The 21,679-nt window shown below is 44.9% G+C and overlaps 1 protein-coding gene across 1 annotated transcript in view; it reads right to left on the reverse strand.

The window, feature by feature from the left end:
- LOC144251442 (cadherin-13-like) overlaps window positions 1–21,679 on the reverse strand; it is a 150,424-nt gene that overhangs the window by 10,968 nt on the left and 117,777 nt on the right. Inside the window, exon 3 of the mRNA XM_077794354.1 lies at window positions 1,227–1,435. Coding sequence (XP_077650480.1) covers window positions 1,227–1,435 — 209 coding nt within the window. The remainder of the gene's footprint in view (window positions 1–1,226; window positions 1,436–21,679) is intronic.

Here is a 21,679-nt window from a genome sequence, read left to right on the forward strand (position 1 = left end):
AATGCTGAATCGATAGTAGGTTCCTGAAGCACTGCTTTGGGAAGACACTCAGGTCATGTCGGGGGTCATCAGCCATGTCGGCATGAGCATGGTGAAGAGTGGGGCAGCTCCCAGGCCAATGGCCACTGAGGTGCCATCCCAGCCTGTGCACCCTCCAGTCTGCAGACCAAGAAGTTATAAGACTCTCCTGATCACTGAACCAGACCCCAGATCACAGACAAGGAGGGTCATGGGTGGCAGATGAAGAAAGGATACGTGAACCCCAGGCACAGAAAGACTGAGGAAATGCAGGGTCACACAGAAAAGGCCAAGCCGACAAAGCGTGGGCCACACTGTCATCATCATTAGTTTGCTGAGTAGTTTTCAAAACATCCTTTAATCAAGAAGCCAGAGACTCTAAGCTCCTGGTTAAGGAGGATAGGTGAGTTAGTTGTGTGCAGCACAAAGACTCTGAGTGACAGAATCAGGGAGGCCAAGAGGCAGTGTGTGGCACTCATGTGCTGTATACATGTGTGGGGGATGGTAAGGATCCACATTCACATGCATCTGATGGGAACAGATGCTGGTGTGTGGCAAAAGAGGGAGCCACTTCATATGCAATGGCCTTGCTACACAACTCCAATGGGACACTGCGCTCTTCCCTGCCCCACGTCCATGTCTCTTCCTCTGAAGCTAGCTTCTGCTTTACTTTGAGGGATTACTCTTCCTTTACTCCCTGTCCATGTGTATAGGGGTGGGGATGACCACACCCTGGTTTCAAGAAAAGAAACATGTCCCTGACATGCTTGATTAGAGCATCACAGTCCAGTGGACACAGAGGTCAGTTCAGGGAAGGACTCAGGAGCTGATGAGATTCAAATCTTCGTTACCATCATCAAGTGGAGACAGATGTTCTCTTAAGTGGCTTCAGCCTGGGAGAATGAGGTCAAGCTACAGAGACCTCCACCCTGGGAGGCAGGGAGAGGTGAGCCTCTCCGAGAAGACCCAGCGAAACAGGATGTACACAGACCAAAGTTGTTGCCATTATATAGCACCAGTACATAGACATCCCTAAAATATATTAGTTACATAAATCAATAAATTCCTACTGCTCCTCCACCACCATTTTTAAGTTGAATTTCATTTGCAACAACAATAACAAAAATAATCTTAGCCAATGCAATAAAGATCCATTTTGCACATAAGACAGAGAGAAGACCCAGTGCTCTTCTTGCACCCAAGGTTACCTGCAAGGACCCCTGGATGTCCTTCCCGCCGATGATCATGAGTTCTGCCATGTCCTCAGCGTGGGGAGTCCGTGCATGCACAAACAGGGTCCTGCCCACTGCAGTTATGTTTCTCAGGGCAACTAGGCTGCCATCGCTGTTCACCCTGAAGTGTGGGCTTGACACCTCATAGCGCAGCTTGTCATTTCCTTTACAGTCACTGAAGGTCACTGGGAATAGAAAACAACAGAAAAGCATGGGTAGGTTGCTACCTCTCACCTATCAAGAGCAGGTTACCTGGAGGGTCCCCACCACAGCCCTTCATCCCACAGCAGGCCACTTGTGCCTGGGTGACTGTGACTTTGTGTTGATGGATTTTACTTGGTCAAAACACACCCTTGGTCGCCTCCAGTTCTGAGCTGGTGCTAAACCCTGAGGATGCCAGGATGCAGGGCAGGCCCTGCCCTGAGGGCAGTGGGTGGGGTGAACAGTCAGATATGGAAGAGTGACATTTAGGGAGGTGATCTAATTCTGGTATGTACGAGTTGCTGGACAGAACCACAGAGCCCTGGGGAACATGGCGGACAGCTTCACAGAGGCAAAGTTTTAGCTGGAACCTAAGATAAATAGGAGGCTCTCAATAGGGCCAAGGGCATCCCAGACTATCCCGAGGCATGGATTCAGGAATGAGAACCAGGCAACCAGGAGCACTTGGAGAGGGGCCAATTGGAAATGGAGCAGAGATATTGGGAAGTAGAAAGAAAGTCTGGAAGTGAAACCAGGTGTGTCTGGAAGACAAACTGGGGAAAACCAGTAAGTTGTGGTGCTTCGTGACAGGCTTGGGCTATTTTCAGTGTGTCTCGAGTCAGGATCCCGTGTGTGCTCTGGTTCTAGTGGACAGCAGTGTTTCCCAAGGGTTGAGGTACACAAGGAGCACACGGGGAGCCTTGTGAAAACCCTGAGATTATAGTGTGGTGAATCTGGGTTAGAGCATGGCAGACAGAGAGGCCGGGAAAGCCAGGGGCCTGGTGTGTGCTAGTGATCCTGGCTGGACAATGGCGGTGGTGGTGGTGATGTGGGGAGGGAGACAGGAGCTGAGTTCCTGCAGGTATGGCTGAGCCATGTGTGGGAAAGCAGACTGAAAGTGGCTCCTGGATGAACCACGAGGGACCTGGGAGTCCTGTGGCCAGCACAGGTGTGATGGCCTTTGTGCTCTCCTCTGGGAGCTTCTGTGTCTAGCACACAACTCCATTGTTAGGGCCTCCACCACCCGCCCTGTGCTGCCTGCCTGTCTGCCTCTGCTGTGGACTCAGGGGTCCTGGTAGGTAAGCCGAGGAGTAGACTCACTCCCCCCCATATAGAAACATATGACCATAGTTCCCCTTATCTAAGGGGGACACACTCCAAGACCCCTAGTGTATCTCTGAAACCCTGGATAGCACTGAAACCTGAATAGACTATATTTTTTTCCCTAAGATAAAGTTTAATTTATAAATTAGGCACAGTGAGAGATTAACAATAATAAAAATAATAAAATAGAATAATTATAACAATACACTGGCATAAAAGTTATGTAAAAAGTCTGCAAATCAACATACTGTGAACAAAGTTATGTGGACCAATCCCCCCCACCCCTTTTCCCATTGAATTCAGCTCATGGTTGACCACAAGTAACCTAAGTCAACTAAAGCAAAAGCAAAGCCGTGGGCCAGGGGGCTACATGCTCTCTGCTGAGATGCTTACTTATTTGGCAAACCTTTAATTGAAGTTTAGCACAGTTACAGAAGAGTGCATAAATCAGACTGTGTGACCAATGAATTTTTACAACATGGGTGCTCTAGGACCCATCACTCAGACCACAGCACATTACCCTCCCTTCATGGGTAGAATTCCACCCTCCTCCCCAGAGGCTGAGTCCACAGGTGGGGTTCACCTGAGTGTGCGTGTCACTGACATGGCTTCACCCAGCATGCCCTTGTGTTTGGCTGCTTTCATCCTACATCACATTTTGTGAGATTTATCTGCGAGGCCACAAGTCACATCCTGACCACCAAACACTCTGCAGTATCTGGACCGCTGCACCCCAATCCACTCTGTGCCAGGCTCAGTTAGGGCTTACTTATTCTACTATCAATGGGCACCTGAGTTGGTTCCAATTTGGGTCACTTTAAACATTGCTACTAGGGACTTTCTGCTATGTCTTTTGGTGACAACATCTACATAGGTCCCAGTTCACTGTAAAGCCTTATAAATATTTGACGGACTGAGCTGATCTTTCTGCTCTGGAAAGATGACACTTAAGGCAACAATTGCCTTATCAGATGGTGATATGGAGAGAGTGGACGGGGCACTTTCCACGTGCCAGGCTCAGTGACATGCATTTTACAGACATTCTGATTCAGGCCTCACGATGACAAGGAATAAGAACTATTCCGATTCCTTCTCCTGACAGTTTCCAGGTAAGATGACTAAGGTTTGAAGAGGGGCCAAGCACACAGGGTTTGTAAAGGATAAACAAGATCTGAGCCCTGGTCCACGGGCCTTTCATCACCACATAGTCTCAGAAAAGGAACACGCACCCGAGCTGAGCCTCCTGGGTCCTCTCAGACCTGAGGGTGTGCACCCTGCTTGCTGTGCTCAGTCCTGTCCCCACCTTCTCACCAGCCCTGAAGCACCCTGCACAGCACTGCCTGTGCACCCCTGGGCAGGGCTCAGAGGCATCTCTGCATAAGCACACAGCTGGATGCTGGGGCATCTGCGGTTCTCGGGCACTTGCTTGCTTTCCCTCACCACCTTGGTAGCCAAGACAACGCAGCCATGCCTGGTTTCGGCTTTTGGAAATGAAGGGGCTGCTTTCATTACCATCACCAATTAGCATTTGTCCACTGGAAGCAAATTAAATGGCAAGGACTGCTGGGAATGTGTTGCTCCTGTGGTCAGCATGGGGGTTTTGGCCCTGGCCTTGGCCCTGGCCTGTGGACAGGGATGGTTGGAACAAGGGAAAGGAATACAATATGTGTGAGGGTTTTCATTACACAGCCAAATTCATTCCTTCCTTCCTTCCTTCCTTCCTTCCTTCCTTCCTTCCTTCCTTCCTTCCTTCCTTCCACAGATACTTAGTGAGAGCTTGCATCAGGCTAGATGCTGAGGTTATAGCATTGGACACAAATGAACACAGTCCCTAGTTTGAAATCTAATGAGGGAGACAGACATTAATCCAATACCTTTATAAGTAACAGGGTCCTATTTCACACAATATGCAAAGGTCCTGTGGCACCAAGGGAACTGGGCACCAGCCAGTGAGATTAACACAGAGGGCAAGGGAATGCAAGAAGCAAGGAGATAAGCTTCCCATTTCATAGATAAGCTGTGCTCTGGTGAAGTGGGACCTGAGGGCCACAAGGCCTTGCTCCTTAGAGAAGGCCCCTGGCAACTACAGGAGGTGCCTCCACCTGAATCTTGAGAGAATATGGACCCTCATTGCCAAAGGACCCGGGATTCAGGGCCATCTTAGCTCCAGGCCGTCTGGCAGCTCCCTTTGCCCTCTGTCTTCACACCTCACACCTCCCACCTTCCCTGCACCTGCCCCCAGGCCTACCATTTCATGTGCTTGTCATGGTCTAGGCAGGCAGAGGATGCTTCTCATCTCCTTGGCCCTTGCTAACTCTTGATCATTCTTCAGGATTCAGCTCAAGCTGTTCTCCAAGCTTCAAGCTTCAAGCTCTTAGGGCCCTTTGTATCATGTTACACCAATATGTCTACTTTGTGTCTCTGTTTTCCCACAGACTCAGGAGCAGAAACTGAGTCTGATTCTTTCATTCATCTTTACATTTTCAGCAATAAACAGAATGCTTTGCTCCATACAGGAGGCCATCAATAATGATGCCACTTAGCTAGGTTTCTCTCCAGTGGCAAAAGGATGCTCTCACAGTGGTGAAAGGAGTCCTCTCTCATGCCATCAGTCGGGGAGGCTACAGGCAAGACTGACAACTGAGAACAAGGCTTCCAGCAGCCTCCTGATGTTGTTGACCCCAGAGTACAGGTGGGTAGGGACAAAGGAGCCAACCATGCTCACTCCCCTCTGCATTCTGGGCCCTGCGTGCACAGATTCATGATGGCACTTGGCTTCCTATTTGGCTTTGACTTGGACATGGATGAAGTCCTGGGTGAGTGCTTATCTTTCTCCAGAATTCCAATAAAGCTTTGTGCAGCTCTGAAGCATAGGTGGGACGAAAGGGTGCTTGGACAAATAACAGCTCCAAAACCTACCATTTGCAGAGTGGCTCCTGAGGGCGTGGCTCTAGGCCAGGGACAGTATAGTCCCTCCATGCAACCCCAGCCTCAGGGTGATGCTAAACTATAGCAGGGTTTCTCAACTCCCATTTTTTTCTCTTTTTTGAATTACCTATGCCCTTAGGAGCCTTTCCAGAAATTTCCTCCTAATTGCCTCCACTCTCATGAAATTTTAATATCATAGATACACTTAAATCTGCTTATATATTACATGTGAATCTTATACTTTTAAGAACAAATTTTGCCCTTCCCCACAAGAACCTAGTTCATACTATTTGGGGTAACAGAGTCCCACTGAGACTCTCTAAGCATCATTTCCACTTTCTAGAAGAGACTGAGTCTAAGGGACACTGACTGAGTTGTTCAAGGCCAAACATCCTGGAAGGGATACAGCCAGAACATGCCCCCAGCCTGATGTATCTCAAGAGCCCAGGTTCTGGGCACTCTATTCCTAGGAAGAGATGAAGGAGAAGAGAAATGACAGTTGCCCATGTCAACCCCCTTGGGCCTCTCAAGAATCCTGTGGGTGAAGGCACACTGGGGGCCACATACACCCCCAGCATCTGGCACTTCCTAGGCCCCGTGTGTCACAGCACCTCCCTGACAGGCCAAGGAGCTGCCTGCCCTGGGGGGAGGGGAGGCGTTTGCCTATTTTCAACACCACCTGAACTCAGGAGCAGATGCTTTGGACCAGGGAATCTTTCTCAAGTCCAATATCTAGGACACCGTCAGGGGAGCATTGAAAAATCTCTCCCTCCAGAGAATAGACAGAATGGGGCTGGCTGGGCGCTGTGCACCTGGATCTTTCCAAAGCCCCCCTAGTCAAATGAAGTGCAGACAGAACCAAGAACAAAGACCTTAGGTTGGATACTGTTTGACAAGGTGCCAGGATTTCACACTCACCCGCCATTCCTAGCAGTGGAGGGGGTACCTAGCATGCCAGCACTTGCTCTTCCCACACCCTGAATAAAGTAGTTTTACTGTTATTTTTAAGCCCTTTTCGAATCCTGGATCAGTTGGAGGAGCCCTGTGACCTTGGACAACTGAACCCCACCCAATCTTACTCCTCCATACGTTCAGCTGTGAAATTGTGAAATGGGCATAATAGCACACCGCCCCCCATGCAGAAACCAGACAGTCTGTGCCTACACACACTCAGCTCTTGGGTCAGGGCTGCTGCTCCACCAACGGGAATCACCATCAGTGTTCCCATAATTCTGGGCACCAGGGGAGCCCCCTTCCCTGCCCTCCAGACCTTCCCTCTTCTGGCTGGTGTCCCCCTGCCCTGTGTCCTTCGGCTTTGTGCTGGTCAGGCACCCTTGCTCCAGCCTGGCCAATGCAGATACCATGGAGACAGGGACTCCAGGCAGAGACTCCGGCTGATTCCGATCCAGCCCTGCCCACCTGTGAGTGCTTTGGTCTTACTTGCTCAGGCCCTGCCTTCCTTCCTTGCACCAGAAGTTGTAGAGGGAAAGAGCAGGAGAGGGTGAATCCCAGTGTGCTTCCCGAAGTGCACCCGACCCAGTTGTACTAAAATACTCCAAATGGACTGTCTGTAAGGACGACTTCATGTCAATCTAAGGGATGATCTTTCCTAAAATAGTGCTGCCGGTCCTGAGCTTGGCCTTCATGATCGCCCTGAATCTGCCCATTATCACCTGGCATCAGTTGTAGGCAAGACTGTTTTCCTCTCTGGAAACAGAGGATGATCCTTATTCTCACGTTGAATATGCCAAGTCTATTTTTCCTAATATGTATCTTAATAAATCTAAAGAGTCAACTAAAAATAAATGTCCTTTTATCCATGAAAACCCTCACAGCAACCTTCACTGCATCCTTGGGAATGTGGGTGGGGCTGCTTTGATCCCATCATTCCTAAATCGGACAAAGACCTGTTTGGCTCCACTGACCAGCCTTTGGCCTGTGGGGCTCTGACAGCCAGATGGCTGGGGTGGACCAATACACCCAACATAAAGGAAGAAGGCTTGGCAGATGCCAACCCTAGGAAAGGCACCCATGGAGGTCACCCTGTGGTGGTGACTTTGGCAATAGCTAAATGACAGATCTCACATATAGGAGGAATCATTCAGCGAAAGAGAAAGAATTCACCACACCTTTTCCCCTCTTCTTCCTTCTGGAGAACACAGACTAATTTCCTACTAATCCTCTGATCTTCCATTCCCTAAAGGGTTCAAGGGACAGAATCATCACATTTTCTCTCAGTATTAGCTTGGTGGTCCCCACCAAAGTATCAGTGATTCACCAGATTTTCAGCAGAGATCAAGACAAAGTGTGTTTGGAGGTCCAGAGTTCAAAGATCCTACTTAAGGACGAAATTGAATGGATGACTATTTTAAAATATTTGTTTCTATAGAGACAGCCTCCTAAGTAGCTCTAAATGACACCATGTGGATAACACAAAGGAAAAATTCTAATAAACAATTAAACTTGTGAGCAGCAAATATTTGGAACCTCGATCTGGGGGACAATGACTAGCTGCGCTGCTCTGAACTCACAAATGACTTTGGCATGTTGTTTATCATGGTGGCATTTCAAATAGCTTCTGGAAAGGAAAAAATGATACTTATAATACACTGAACCTGAGGATTTATTGGAATCAATTGCATAACATCATTCTTTGAGATAATCTTTGAGCACCCCAGGAGGAGAGAGGGGGGAGCTAAAACTCCCCACCTGGGGGAAAATGCAAATTAGAAGACAGGCACCACTCAGCATTTCATTTATGCTTTCAGCATGTTTCCACTCAAAATGTCCTCTGGGCTTAATGCAAATGTCACAAAAAGACAAACTTTAGCTGGGAGACAAAACCACAATCGAAATGGAAAGTTTGGCAGGAGAATTAAGGGGCTTAATCTTCTGGACCTTGATTTTCTGCTTTTCTATTTCTTTCTTTTGAATATGATTCTTAGGGATAAAAATCCCAAAGGCATAGATTTCTTTCCATTTAGAAATAACAGGTGAAGGAGCAAATTAAGCTGTATTATGATCCCAGGAAATATGAAAATGCAAGTGGATTTAAATTTATTTGCAAAATAAAGACTAGTTCTGCTCATACAGACAGGTATAAACCCATACATGGATCCTGTGATCTTCCGGTGTGTTTGGTCCATCTGTGAGTCATGCACTCTCACCTGAGGTAGACAGATGGTCTTAAGGAAAGGTAGAATCTATCTGTTGAGACTTGCGATTGAGTTTGCGCATAAGTTGTAGAGCCTGCCAGCCTTAGTTCTCAGACTGCTTGTTTGCCTGTGCTAGGACTTGAGTAATTCTGTATCTGTCATCCTGGGAGCTGGAGCCTGTCCACAGGCAGGTGTGTGGGTTCCTTCAGGATCTCTGGACCCACTCACAAGAGGAAGGCTACAGCAGTGGTGTGCTGGCCATAGAATAACCCAGATTTGTAGCATATGTCAAGTTTAACCATGTGAATGCACTATATAGAACTGACCTCAATGTACCCAAGTGCCTTCACGGCCGTGAAAATTCTCTATCATCTTCAGGGGCTTGCAGAAGTACCTGCACTAGTCATCTTCAGAGACAAGGCACTGGCCCTGCATAGCAGAATGTAAATGGCTTCTTCTGTCTCAGCCTGAAGGGAATCCACCATCCCTGTTCCCCTCGACTACTCAGAAACACAGAATTCAACTGCCCATCATTGTGGAGAGCCTACATATTGGTTGATCTGCAGAGTGTTTGCAGGCACAGAAAGCCATCTCGTGACTCAAGTAGCATTTAGTTCAGAAACATCAGATGGACTCTCCCCAGGATGCAGACCATCATTTAATTGCTTTTCACATCCCTCAGCATCCCACTGGCATCCAGAGGCACTAACTTCCTTTTAAAGAATTTACAAATCGAATCCGGATCCTGGGGCTCCTTGGACCTGCCCGGATGAGAGGAACAGAAAGCCAGGCCTCAGTTTCCCTGATGCCCCTTCCTTAGGCATTCTGGCGGAGCAAGCTTTCACCAACACGGCTCAGTCCCTCCCACACTGGGTCAGACTGGGGGAGGAACAGTCAGCACATCCCCTGGCCTTGACTCATCCGCTCTCCTGATTCCTGAATGCTCTGGACTGTGTCCCAGCTGAACCTCTGGCTCAGAGTCAGTGCCGACAACCACCACTTCTGCAGGATTCTGGGAGTGCTGCTAACCATGATGGATGGACGCAGGCGTGGATTTCGTCTCCAAAGACTGTGCAAATTTGATAGGTGCACACTACACATAAAACAGTCTTAATACCATCTCGTGTCAATTCCAACTTTGATATAGAGTTTCAATTCTATCATGACAGCAGAAGGTATAATGAATGATTCAGTCAAGTGATCCTCAGCTGAAACCTATTTTTGCCATGTAAACCCTTACGGGCTTCCTCTTTCTTAGAAAAAGACAGAGCCCACATCTGATTTCAGGGGAATTTTTCTGTCTCTTATTAAAAATGGAGCTGTAAGCTCTGAAGCTGCTCTTTTCTGTCAAGGTGTTACAGTCTCCTAGTGCTATGGATTCTTCAAAATGTGGCAGTTTGCTTTCTGATAGGATGCTATGAATTGCCTACCCGAGGGTGGTTCTAATCACTATGAATTGGGTATTTCAAATTGGAATATCGCACAGTGCCTGACACAATACACATTCAGCCCTGTTTGTTGAATGAATAAACAGCAGATCTGAAACTTGGCAGCTAAGCAAATTTAAAATTCCCCAAACAAAACTGAGAACAATGGCAAATTCATGTGAAGATCTGAGTAAGTCAATTTGAAAGTCACCTGCTCAGTGAAACAGAAATCATGGTTTCAGCAAGTCTGAGAATCACCAAGTCTTGGATTTACAGAGATCTCTTGATTTTTTTTTCCTCATTGCTATTCATGTCTCTAAAAAGCCCTTCATTTCTGATGTAGCTAGAAATTATATGCACGCTTGCCTTCCTCCTCCGAGCTTCTCTGGGGTGAGCTAATGGAAGGAGAAGTTTGTTTTACTGTAACTTCAAAAGTATTTAATCTCGCGTCTGTAGTTGTTCAGACACCTGTGGCAGTGTGCTGGCTGAGCCTGTGTTGGGACACAGAGCTGTTGTGTTCGATGACTGCAGTCTGGCGATTTCCCAAGTACCTGTACGTGAGCCTGCAGAGGATGGGGCCTAAAAGGAGGGTGATTTTTGGATAAGATCCAGAGAGGCACAGAGTCAGAAAGAAGATGGAGAGAATAATGCAGCATGGTTGCCTGGCCAGCCCCAGGGATCCACAGATCAGGGGAAGAGGAATTTATAAACACAAGCTCAAAGATTCATAAACCACAGATGACATCAGTATTCTCGAGCACCATTACAGAAGTTCCCAATAACAAACTCTTATAGTGAAGGGCAGCTTGGCTCACCTCTCTCTGAGTAGAATACAGCTTGGCCTGGCCCTGGTGCAGAGATGACAGAGGAGACAAAAGCGGCTACAGGGGGTCTTCAGTTATCTCGAAGGGTTAGCAGCCTTGGGGATTTTTAGGAAGGACTTGTCACACAGAGGAAAGCAAAAAAAAAAAAAAGACGCCCTCCAAGACCTTCCCAGGAATGTCAATGAAGGAGAAGACATAGGAGCACTTGTGGGTCCATGTGAAGATGCCCCTAAGGTCTTCCAGAAATTACACAATAAAGGATGAATTGAGGTCCCATAATCGTGCATTTGGGGAACTGTGAGTCAGTGCAATGCAAATATTAATATCTATTTAACCTCAAATTTGCCAAAATACTGGAAAAGCCTAAAGAAATTTAGATTTCTATTTAGAAGTTGCTTTCTGTATGAAATAATTTGTTCTTCATTGGACACTCCCCAGGGGGGCCTAAATGACTATTTAGCAATAATATTGTGAAATACATCCCAGTATTAGAGGATGTCTCTTACAATTTGGAAATTCTATTATTCTAAGGCTCAATGTATTTATCCGGTAACCCATTGAAAATGTCATTTGTTCACTTACATTTTGAAAGACAGTAGGCATTAAGGGATGAATGTCAACATAAAAATGAATAAGTTCACTATCTATCTTCATGATATTTACAGTCTGAAGGCTGACCCCATGATTATCTGAAGAGATGCCATATTGAAGAATCAGTGTTCCATTTTGTCATCATGTCAAAAGGCCAAATAAGTGCCATATAGTAGAAATTAGAAGCAGACATATCATAATTCAATATAATAAATTCTTTCTAGCAGTGAGAAAAAGTCAACCAATGAACAGGCTCACCATTCCTAGAGGCATCCAAGGAGAGGACTGTCAACTTTACCGAAGATATGAGCTCTCAAAAATTGCTTAGAAAGCAAATTTCTAATTTTCTCTTGTTATAAAAATAAATGTGTCATTCTAGATAATTGACCTTCTATGTTATACGTTTTATTATAAAATTTGATTTTTTTCACATAATGTTTAATAAGGCAATTTTTCGTGAATTTGTTTCCAAGCTACTATATCCACAAAATTGGACAAATTAACTGGGTATAAAAATATGCAAATCGCCAGGCTTGGTTTATTTTGGTAGCTGAGGGTACCTTCAAAGACCACATCTACATCCATTCCACACCAGATTGGCTTGTCTAATGACAGTGACCATCAAAGGGCATTGATTCATGTGGACAGACACTGGTGATTACCCAAATTATCTCCCTAGGTTCCCTAGTCATTTTATGAAACACACAATGTTTTCTATTCATGTTAGAAGTTTATCTTCTATAACAGTTGCCATTTATAGAGCATTCTCTATTTGCCAAGCTGTGGGTCAAATACCTCATGAACATTATTTCTTTTAATTTTACAACACTCCCATGAAGGGAGTATTTTGTAGATGAGGAAATCCAAGGTTCAGAGTGATTGAGAAAAAAAAAATTATGGTCAGATAGACATATATAGTAAAACTGTAGAATTGCTTTCTACATCAATCATAAAATCCTGTCTCATGACCAAGGACAGAAGGGAAGAGGTGGGTGCTTTCAGGATGGTGGAATCCATAATAATTGTTGAAAGTTCTTCTTTAGATGTGCATGACTCAATGGGGGGCGAAAGTGAGAAGTGGAGAGAGTTACAAAAAACTCAGTGAAGTAGAATCTTGGTGTAAGTGATTAAACCCACTGGGAAAATCCTAGGAGTGAAGTCCAGAAGACTTTAGGGGTCATAGTTTAGGGAAAGGGCCCAGATCAATCTTCATGCAGCCCAGAACACCCAAGCACAGTCAATGGCTTTTACTAAAATGGTTTGTTTAAAGACTGGAAGAAAAGAGAAAGGTATTGTTGATCTCTACTTGACTATTATCAAAGAACTCTTAAGATGTGGGTTAACTGCAGGTCCACACCTGCTGTTCTGCTACTTAATCATCACAGATATTCATACATGGTCTTCAGAATGTCAAGTCTGGTTTTAACAGAAGTTGTAGATCATCTGTAACCAGCATGTGGATGAACATCTTTTGTAGAAAAATCCAAATGCTTTTTGAACATCCTACCCTTCATTTTCTGGGGAAGCCTGGAATGCTTCTAGGCAGAGATGGACTTGTGCTACCTGGATCGCAGAAGAAGGTCTAGAATGTTTCCAGAAGGCAGAGCAGCACTTGGGTCCTCATGTATATTATCCTCTAGGGAGGCAATGGGTTTCCTTCCTAAGGGTGTGTGCCCAAGTTATGGACAAGGTTGGTGGCTCAGGAACATCCATACCCAGCAAGTTACTACAGTCTGCAGGGCACCAGCTTCCACACTGTGGAATCGTTCTCCTTCCACACTGTGAAAATGAAGGGTAGGATGTTCAAAATGCTTTTGGATTTTTCTACAAAAGACGTAGAAAAAACTAGTGAGTGCTGTGAGGATCCAAGCTTCCTACAACCTCATCTCTGTCTCTCTGGCTCAGCACTAGAACTGGTACAGAGTTGGTGATCAAAAAATATCAGTAGATTCTTTTTGGTTGTAACCAATTAATTCGTTCACCTCCTCCCTAATTGCAGTGAATGAGACGCTCATCAGCTGTGATTACAAATTGGTTCTGTCTAGTTGACAAGACCGTATCTGGAAATTAAAACAGAATGGTTTGGCTTGCAGTACATGAAGGACAATTGATTTTTGTATGCATATATGGGCTTTCTGATGTAAGCAAGAAGATGATCAGCCCTCAGGTCATGCCTATTCATCCTCCAGTTGCCAAGAGACTCTTATTGCATTCCTGATGCCATGTGGCATCGTCTCTAGCTCCAGCCTCATGGGACTGAAGGAGGATGCCTGCCAAGAGCATCTTGTCACTTGCTAAAGGTATCCCACCTCCCTGCAATTGCTTCTCTCCACAAAAGCAGTGCTCACACACTCCCTGGGAAGTTCAGTGCAGCTGAAGGCTTTGTGCCCCCCCAACACACACACCTGAATGGCCATGGGAAGTAGGAACCAAACGTAAACCGTAGCTTTCCATCAAAAGGGGCAACTTTTGCAATTGAAGGATTCTTACATGGGATCTCGGTATATGACTGTGATCATAGGAGGCCCCACGTGTCTAGAAATGTACATTTTTGCACAGACCCATGGCAGGTTAAGACCTAAGGTTCCTGAGATTTACTGCTTGTGCTTCTTCTTTATATTTATGTGTATGTGTGCGCACGCGCGCGTGTGTGTGCTTCAAGCTGAAGCCTACAGTCTCGCTCAACTGTGATATTTACGATAATGAATCACAGATGTTTAAATGGATGTAATCTGAAAACAGTTAAATGCTAAGATGCTGGATTCTTAGTGCAAACATTACAGAGTGAGGACCTTTGGATTATGTTGATTTTCAGATACTATCACTAGGATATGACTTTACATATTTTGGAAGATTGCAGGCATAAAGGGAAGACATTTTTTCTATCTTAAAACAAGCAGTGTTCAAAGCACCCAAGGAACTTCAAGGATGTGTCGATTTGGTCACTCTATTGATAACTGAGTTGCAGCACTCTCTGGAATTATGAGAGCACTTATAATTCCCAGCAATCGAGGGCTGCTTTCATGACCCTATCTATACTAAGAGGCACTGTGAAGCCCTGGAGAAGAATGAGGGAGATCTGTCTATTGATGTGAATGAATAAGAGTCTATCTAACTGGTGGAAAATGTTTTTGATAGATATCAAGATCAAACATATATAAACTGCACATCTATGTATATCATTTGCAAATTTGAGAGACCCTAAGTCAATTCCTATAGCTAGTGGGGAAAGTGAGGGCTGGGTGGAATGGTAGAACCCATCCTGTAATATGTATTATTTAATAGTCTTTTTAAGTGCAAAAAGATTAAACTGTAGTTGAGAGAAATGGGAAACATACCCATTTTCCATCCCACTTAGCCCTTACTTCCCCCGCTAGACACACAGTTGACATATATTCTATCAAATATATGCATTTACAAATTACATACATAAATATGCAGTTTAGTGTGTAGGTTTGATCTTAATATCTGTCGAGAATATTTTGCACCAGTTAGATAGATTCTGATTCGTTCACGTCAGGAGCTGGATCTCTGCATTCTTCTCCAGAACTTCAAAGTGCTGCTTCGTGTAGATACGGGGTCATGAAAACAGTCCCCTACTGCTGGGCACTGAGGCGTTTTCTGTTTCATAGTGACCCGCAATGTCAAGGTTAATCCTGATGTGCTACATTTGGTGCATGTGTCCTGACCCCCATTTGTTGATTTAAATAAAATTTCCTTTAAAACTTCTGTAGCCCTGGCAAATGAGCAAGGTTTTATCAATTTGGACTCTGATCTAAAGAGTATGAGAGTTCTTTTCTCTCACACCAATTCTTGACAACAAAGCATCTATTTATTTTGCCAGTTTGATGGTTGGAAGAAAGTACAGGGTGGATTTGGGCATTTTCAAGGAATCCTAGGTCAGTCATCTCACCTACTGCTCTTCTAATTCCTTTGGGGGCACTGCTAGGTGGTCAGGATACTTAGGAGTTTACTTGTCCTTGCTTTTCTCCAAGCTGAGCTTCTAGAAGGCAGAGAAGCACCCTGTGCACCAGTCTTTCCCCAGGACTCAGCAGGGGCCAGGTATGTGTGTGTTTGTTGACTGAATATCTGTTTTTGTAGAAGAGGCTGACCTTCTTTCTACCACAACACGGTTACTTGGCAGAGTTACAGCTTAAAGGGACAGCTCAACTCACCCCATCCTTTCCTATTTCAGTGCCCTCCCTTCTCCCCTCTTCTATCATCTGCCTTCCTCACCAGAGCAAAACCTCCAGGCTCACAGAAACCTAGTCAGCATCTGCAGCAGCAGCAGCACAGAGTCTGACACACATGGACACGCCACAAACACTTTCCAAGGGTCAGTCCTTTATGATCTGAGAACTGTTTCATATGGACGCCATGCCAGTGTCAAACTCTGAGAGGTCAACTCTTGTTCTTGACTCTGCTTTTCTGTTCTGTCTGGTGAGATGAGCAGGGTAGGCAGATTTCTTTAGAGCTTTGACTGAGATCCTTAATCCCATATTCCTGGATTTGGGACTGAGGTGTGTAGAAATCATGTGAACAGGAAGTGCTGCTGTGTATATATGTGGGCGTCATACCCAGTTTGGCTTTTTGTGGCAACTGTGTAGATAGGAAAGTAAGACAGCTCGCTGGCTGGCTAAAGTGGACCCAAGGAGATGTTCAACTCAGGGGCTGAACCCACTCTCATACAGGCTCACGCCACGTGTCATTCTAAGCCAGGAATTGGGACTCTACTGTCCGCCTGCCAAATCCTGCCCACTAGTCATGTTTATAAATAAAGCTTTATTGGAACACAGTCACACTATGCATGCACATGCCATGGGTTGCCAGGCTTACAAACCCTAATATTTCCTGTTTGGCCTTGTGCAGAAAAAAAGTTGATTGACCCCTGCTTTAGACCAAGGTCATATTTTTTTTTTTCCAAGAAATCTATTCTAAGCCACTCCAGTGCTCAGGCAAGAAAACTCATATTTCACACTCTGCGTTTCATGATTAACCACAAAGACAATCAGCAGAACAGGGAGAATGACTCACACACACTTGCCTAAATGCTCTCTCAAGCTTGTGCTTTGCCTTTCATTTTCTAAGATACAATCTTCTGGGAAAAAATTTCCATTCAAAACAGAATCTCAAGAGGCTTAGGTTTTTAAATACTCTTTTAAAATCAATTATCATCATTAAATATATGGACAAGCACTCATAGAAAAGATGAATATACCCTGAGGAGCAGATGGGTATTGTGTATATCTATATTTTTATGTAACTAAAGCAATAATTTAATTTAGAGCTAAGAAATTAGCTGATCATGCTTTTGATCAAGTTCAGGTGCAAAATTGTTTGTCTTCAAGGTCTGTTTCTCACACTTAAAGTGATTCATCATTTTAAAATGTGACTTATCATTAATTTTTGTTTCTTTTCTTGTAGGGGGGTCTATCATTATTTTCCCCCAAAGGACTACCATGTATGATTTTTTTTCTGCATTCTCTAAGTGAAACCATTTGAAAATTTAGTTTTCTATGAGGACTCTAACAGGAATTATTTAACCAAAAAATGACAGAGAAATAGTGATTCTATTTATTTTTCCCCTCTGGTGAGGGTTTGGCTCATTAACAAAAAGCATTTTTTTTTTTTTAAGCAAAGGGATGAAAGGAAAGAGAGCAACCAAAAAAAAATGTTTAAATGTCTCCATGAAGCCAGATGCTCCAGCAGAACATGAAAAATAATGGTCACTCTGTATTTCAAGTACTTAAAACCAATGAGCTCAGGAAAACACCCACTTAAACTACTGCACAGTTTCCTCTGTAATTTTGTATGTTCATGTTGGATGGTTTCCATGGTCTTCCTTGCCGCCTTGTAAGTTAAAGTGTCATGGCTAGGAGTTCTTTCAACACTCAAAGGTCCTGAGTATCAAGTATGCAGTTCCAGTCTGGGAAAGGGGCACAGGAAGGAGATCAGGTGAGCTGAACTCATCACAGGTGGGTGGAGGTAAAAGGAGAGCGAGTCCAGGTCTCACCCCCTCTTTCATTAAGAACAACTTTGAAAATCTTATAAATGCTGGGAGGGATAGATGATTCCTCCTTTACCCCCAGTCCCCCTCTGGAAGGCAGACCCAGCTAAAGGCCAGATCCATAGTTCTGCAGAATCTTTGGCTGGGTTTGAGGGTGGGCATTTTGGGAGAGTCGAGTACAGTGATTATGGAAGAGATTTTTCTGTATAAGGAAAGATAAACTGGAGAAGAACAACTCAGGCAAGGGGGGTGAGGAGGAGAAGAGGAAGGGACACATGTGGGACCTCCTGGCCTTCCCTCTCCTCCTTCCTTTCCAACCCTCAGTGACTTGACCTGGCTCACGAATGCTGTATTTCTTGGGCAACTTGGGGCAGGAGCCATATTTCCTGCCTGGCTGACCCAGGTTGGAAAAGGAGATGGCCTTTGAGACCCAGGACACCAAGGTCAGAGGGACCATGAGGACACAAGTCTGTAGGAGTTTAGAGAGAGGGCTTTGAGTGTCTCAATTACAGAGCGTGGGGGCTCAACTTGATTTTTAATTTGCCTCTGAGAATTCAGCGGACCACGAACTTCTGATCTCTATTTAATATTATGTACCTTTTTCCACAAGGCGTCATCGTGTTAAGGCAAGGCATGCATTATCCCATCATCTTGCTGGTGTTTCACAACAGTGTGTGACACTATTATTATTTCCCAATTTACAAGAAACTGAGCCTAAAGGGTGGCTGTGGGACAAGTGTAAGAAACCCGTTTCTCTAGACCTGGGCGTCGCTCAAAGCTCACAGCTCCTGTCTCTCACCCACTCTGCAAACTCAGGCTCGGCAAGGGTGTTGGATTCCATATGCCCAACACAGAACACAGTGACAGCCATCCTGAAGGATGAGCAGTCGGTCAGCAAGTCAGCATTTAAAAGAAGGTGACAGTGTCCCACCACAGGGAAGACAGTAGAAGTGAGAAGCCAGGTTCAGGGAGAAACAAGTTTTCCGGTTTGAGCTGAACCATGAAGAGCCAGAGAGAAGGCATTTGCTTCACCCTGGAGGATGAGAACCCAAGTGGTCCTCTACCTCTGAGACTGACATTAAAAACGGACAGAAAGATCTCCCTAGGAGATGTGACTGATCCAGGTTCATAGGCCAGTGCTAATTCCTTTAGAGAAAAGCCTCTCTTTGATTCAGCAGGGCTCTGGGTAGATGCCACGAGAGCGTCGTGAGCAGTTATTATAGACTCAGTCTCAGGCGCAGTTAGATTCAATCAAATCTATTTTATTAATGCTCATCACACTTCAGACACACATTCTAACTCTAAGTCCTAATTGAGTCTACACCCAAGGGTCCAGAAACTCACCTGTGATGTGTCTAGAGTCTGAGACATTAGAACTTGATCCAGCCTGGAGGAGTCTGGTACAGGGGGGTAAACAGCAATGGAGGTCTCCGTCTCTCTGTCTGGGTCCTGTTAGTCCCATTGGCCCCCCAAAGTCTGGGTTTTTAAGTCCTAATTCAGTTGTGCTTGCAGGTGATAACTGGGTGAGGTCTGGGGTAGACTCTTACATCACTAACTTAAGTCTATCCAAGTTCTGCAGTTCACATTACATCACGGGCACATTGCTTATAGTCTTTCACTATTCAATCAATACACATCCACTAATTAATATGGTCAATAGTCAATAATCCTATAATATTTCTGGTACTCTTATGAGTGCCTTCAGCAGCCCTGTTTGCAGCAGATTCACCCTTGAAGTGATTGTTTTTGAAAAGTCTGAGTAACTACAAAATACAACACAATTTTCAAAATGGAAAAGCACAAAGAACAGGGCAGGAGGAATGGAAGCTGTGTGAGGGGTAGAGTTCCTCCTGATTAAGTTCTCGAGAAGGGATAGATTGGGAGAAAATGTAAGAACAAAGATAGCAGCCTGGGGATTATGATCTTCAATTCAAACAAGCAAAAAGGCCAAGAAACTCTGGACTTTCCATTCCTGAGGGTTAGTTAATGCTTCTGGTCACAGTGAATGCAGGCGGTGAAGGGGGTCAGTTTAGTAATCATTGAAGATCGTATTGTCTCATGATCTTCAATTTGTTCATTGCAAACAGCATGAGAGCAGCATAGACCAGGGATTCTTAGCAGCCTGAGCATCCTCAGAGCTTATTAGATGTACAGGATCTCGAGCCCATCAGAGTTCTACTAAATCAGAAGTTCTGAGATGGAACCTGGCAATCTGTTCACATTCAAGTGTGATCACTCTTGAGACAAGGTTAGCATCCTTAATACAAAAATCTAAAATGCCCCAAAATACAATGCTTTTTGAGAACCAACATGTCGTCACAGGGAAAAATTCTATACCTGACCTCACGTGCATGGTGGGTTGCAGTAACATACCCAGATACATTAAAATTGTTGTTCATATTTTCCTTCAGGATATGCATAAAAGTTGGTTATGAAACCTAAATGAATTTCATGTTTAGGCTTGGGTCCTGAGCCAAGATATCTCATTATGTGTTTGCAAATATGCCAAACTGAATAAAAAAAAATAAAAAAAAAACAACAACAACTTGAAACACTTCTGATCCTAAGTATTTCAAATAAGGGATGTGCAACCTTCCATAGGTGATCTCCTAGCTGGCATGAAAATCTCAGGATAATCTGTGCTACTGGTTCAAGGAGTCTGCTAAATACCCATTATCCAATTTTAAATAAGTACTATTTAATACTAATTTTTTTAAAAAAGAATATTCATTAACTACAAGAAGAGAATAGCAGCTTTGGAGCCAGAGTGATCCTAGGTTCGGATATGAAGAGTGCTCCCTCCCAGCTCTGCAAGATTTTGCATGACATCTCTGACCTTCAATCTCTTGTTCTGTAAAATGGAAGTAATAATACCTACTGCCTAGAATTATCTCAGGAAATAAGATTCTGTGAAGCACCTGTTATAGAGGAAGACATCTAAAAGAGTTGCAAGTGTTACTTATTAAAGTAATCAACTGAACCGTAGTCAGTGCACTGCACTTCTCTGTAATACACATCATAATCTAAGCAAATGAAAAATAGCTCTTATTGATCCTCTGAGCTTCCATTGAAAGGGCTGATTTTTGGCGACTGTTCTCAGAAGGAGAGGAGCCTCAGAGGGAGATATGCCTCCAACGGTGCAATACAGAGGATTTTAATGTCAAAGGGTCCTATTAAGTGTCTTCAGTCATTCATTCTCTTGAATGAGACAGACTTGCTGGATGAATCTAGGACATGGAAATGGAGGCAGGACGGTGTAAGGAGACAGGAAGGCCCACCAGGGCTGCCATCGTCTTGTGCCTGGGCCTCTGCGGAAGCTCTTCACTGGACTCCCAGTCCCACTCTGCCCAGCTCACTCCAGTGGTTTCAACACACTGAGGAGAACTCCAATATGTCCCTCCTCTAACCCCAAACCTCCCCATGTGGAGTCAAGGTCAAGTTGTTGACCTCCATGATCTGGTTGTCTCTCCTCTCAAGTCACTTAGTCCCTCCGCCACACGGGTCTGCTGGCTCTTCTTCCAACTCCCAGGCCTGCTTCTGCCTCAGGACCCTGGCATTTTTCTATGCCCACTGCCCTCCAAGTGCTTCTTCTGCATTCCCAAAGCTCCTCTTTCCACACTTGACTTCCTGCAGTGGTCACTCAGCTGTCCCCTTTGTCATTGGGCCTTCCCTGGACATACCATCGAACACTCCACACATCCACACGCCAGCATTTCTCGGTCTTATTTTTCCATCAGCATTTCCCATTATCAGGATGCATGCCATAGTCTGTGTCTCACGATACTGCTCTCTGCCAGCCTCCTTCACTAGGCGGCAAGCCCGGAGACGGCGGAGGTGGAGAGGCACAGGGATTGGCAGCTCTCTGCACACAGTGAGTCCATCCAGGAAGGGATGGATTTCCTTCACTTTCATCCTTTTCTTAGCTATTGTCAGGCAACAGCCACTTAAAGATGAATGACAATTGCTAAATAGGTAGGTAGATAGGAAGAGTGGAGGAAGAGGACATTTAATATACTATATTATAATATGACCTTTCGCTGCCTTTGTCTGCCCAGACCTGACTGTAGAAGAAAGCAAGGACGAGAAAGTCGAATGCACAATGATTTTAAGGCCTTTTTTCAGAAGACATATTTTGGCCCCTAAAGTTTTCTCAGAGAAGCAGCATTGTTGAGTGAGAACTCTGGAACAGGGC

The sequence above is a fragment of the Urocitellus parryii genome (genome assembly GCF_045843805.1).
Source record: "Urocitellus parryii isolate mUroPar1 chromosome 13 unlocalized genomic scaffold, mUroPar1.hap1 SUPER_13_unloc_5, whole genome shotgun sequence".
NCBI lineage: Eukaryota > Metazoa > Chordata > Mammalia > Rodentia > Sciuridae > Urocitellus > Urocitellus parryii.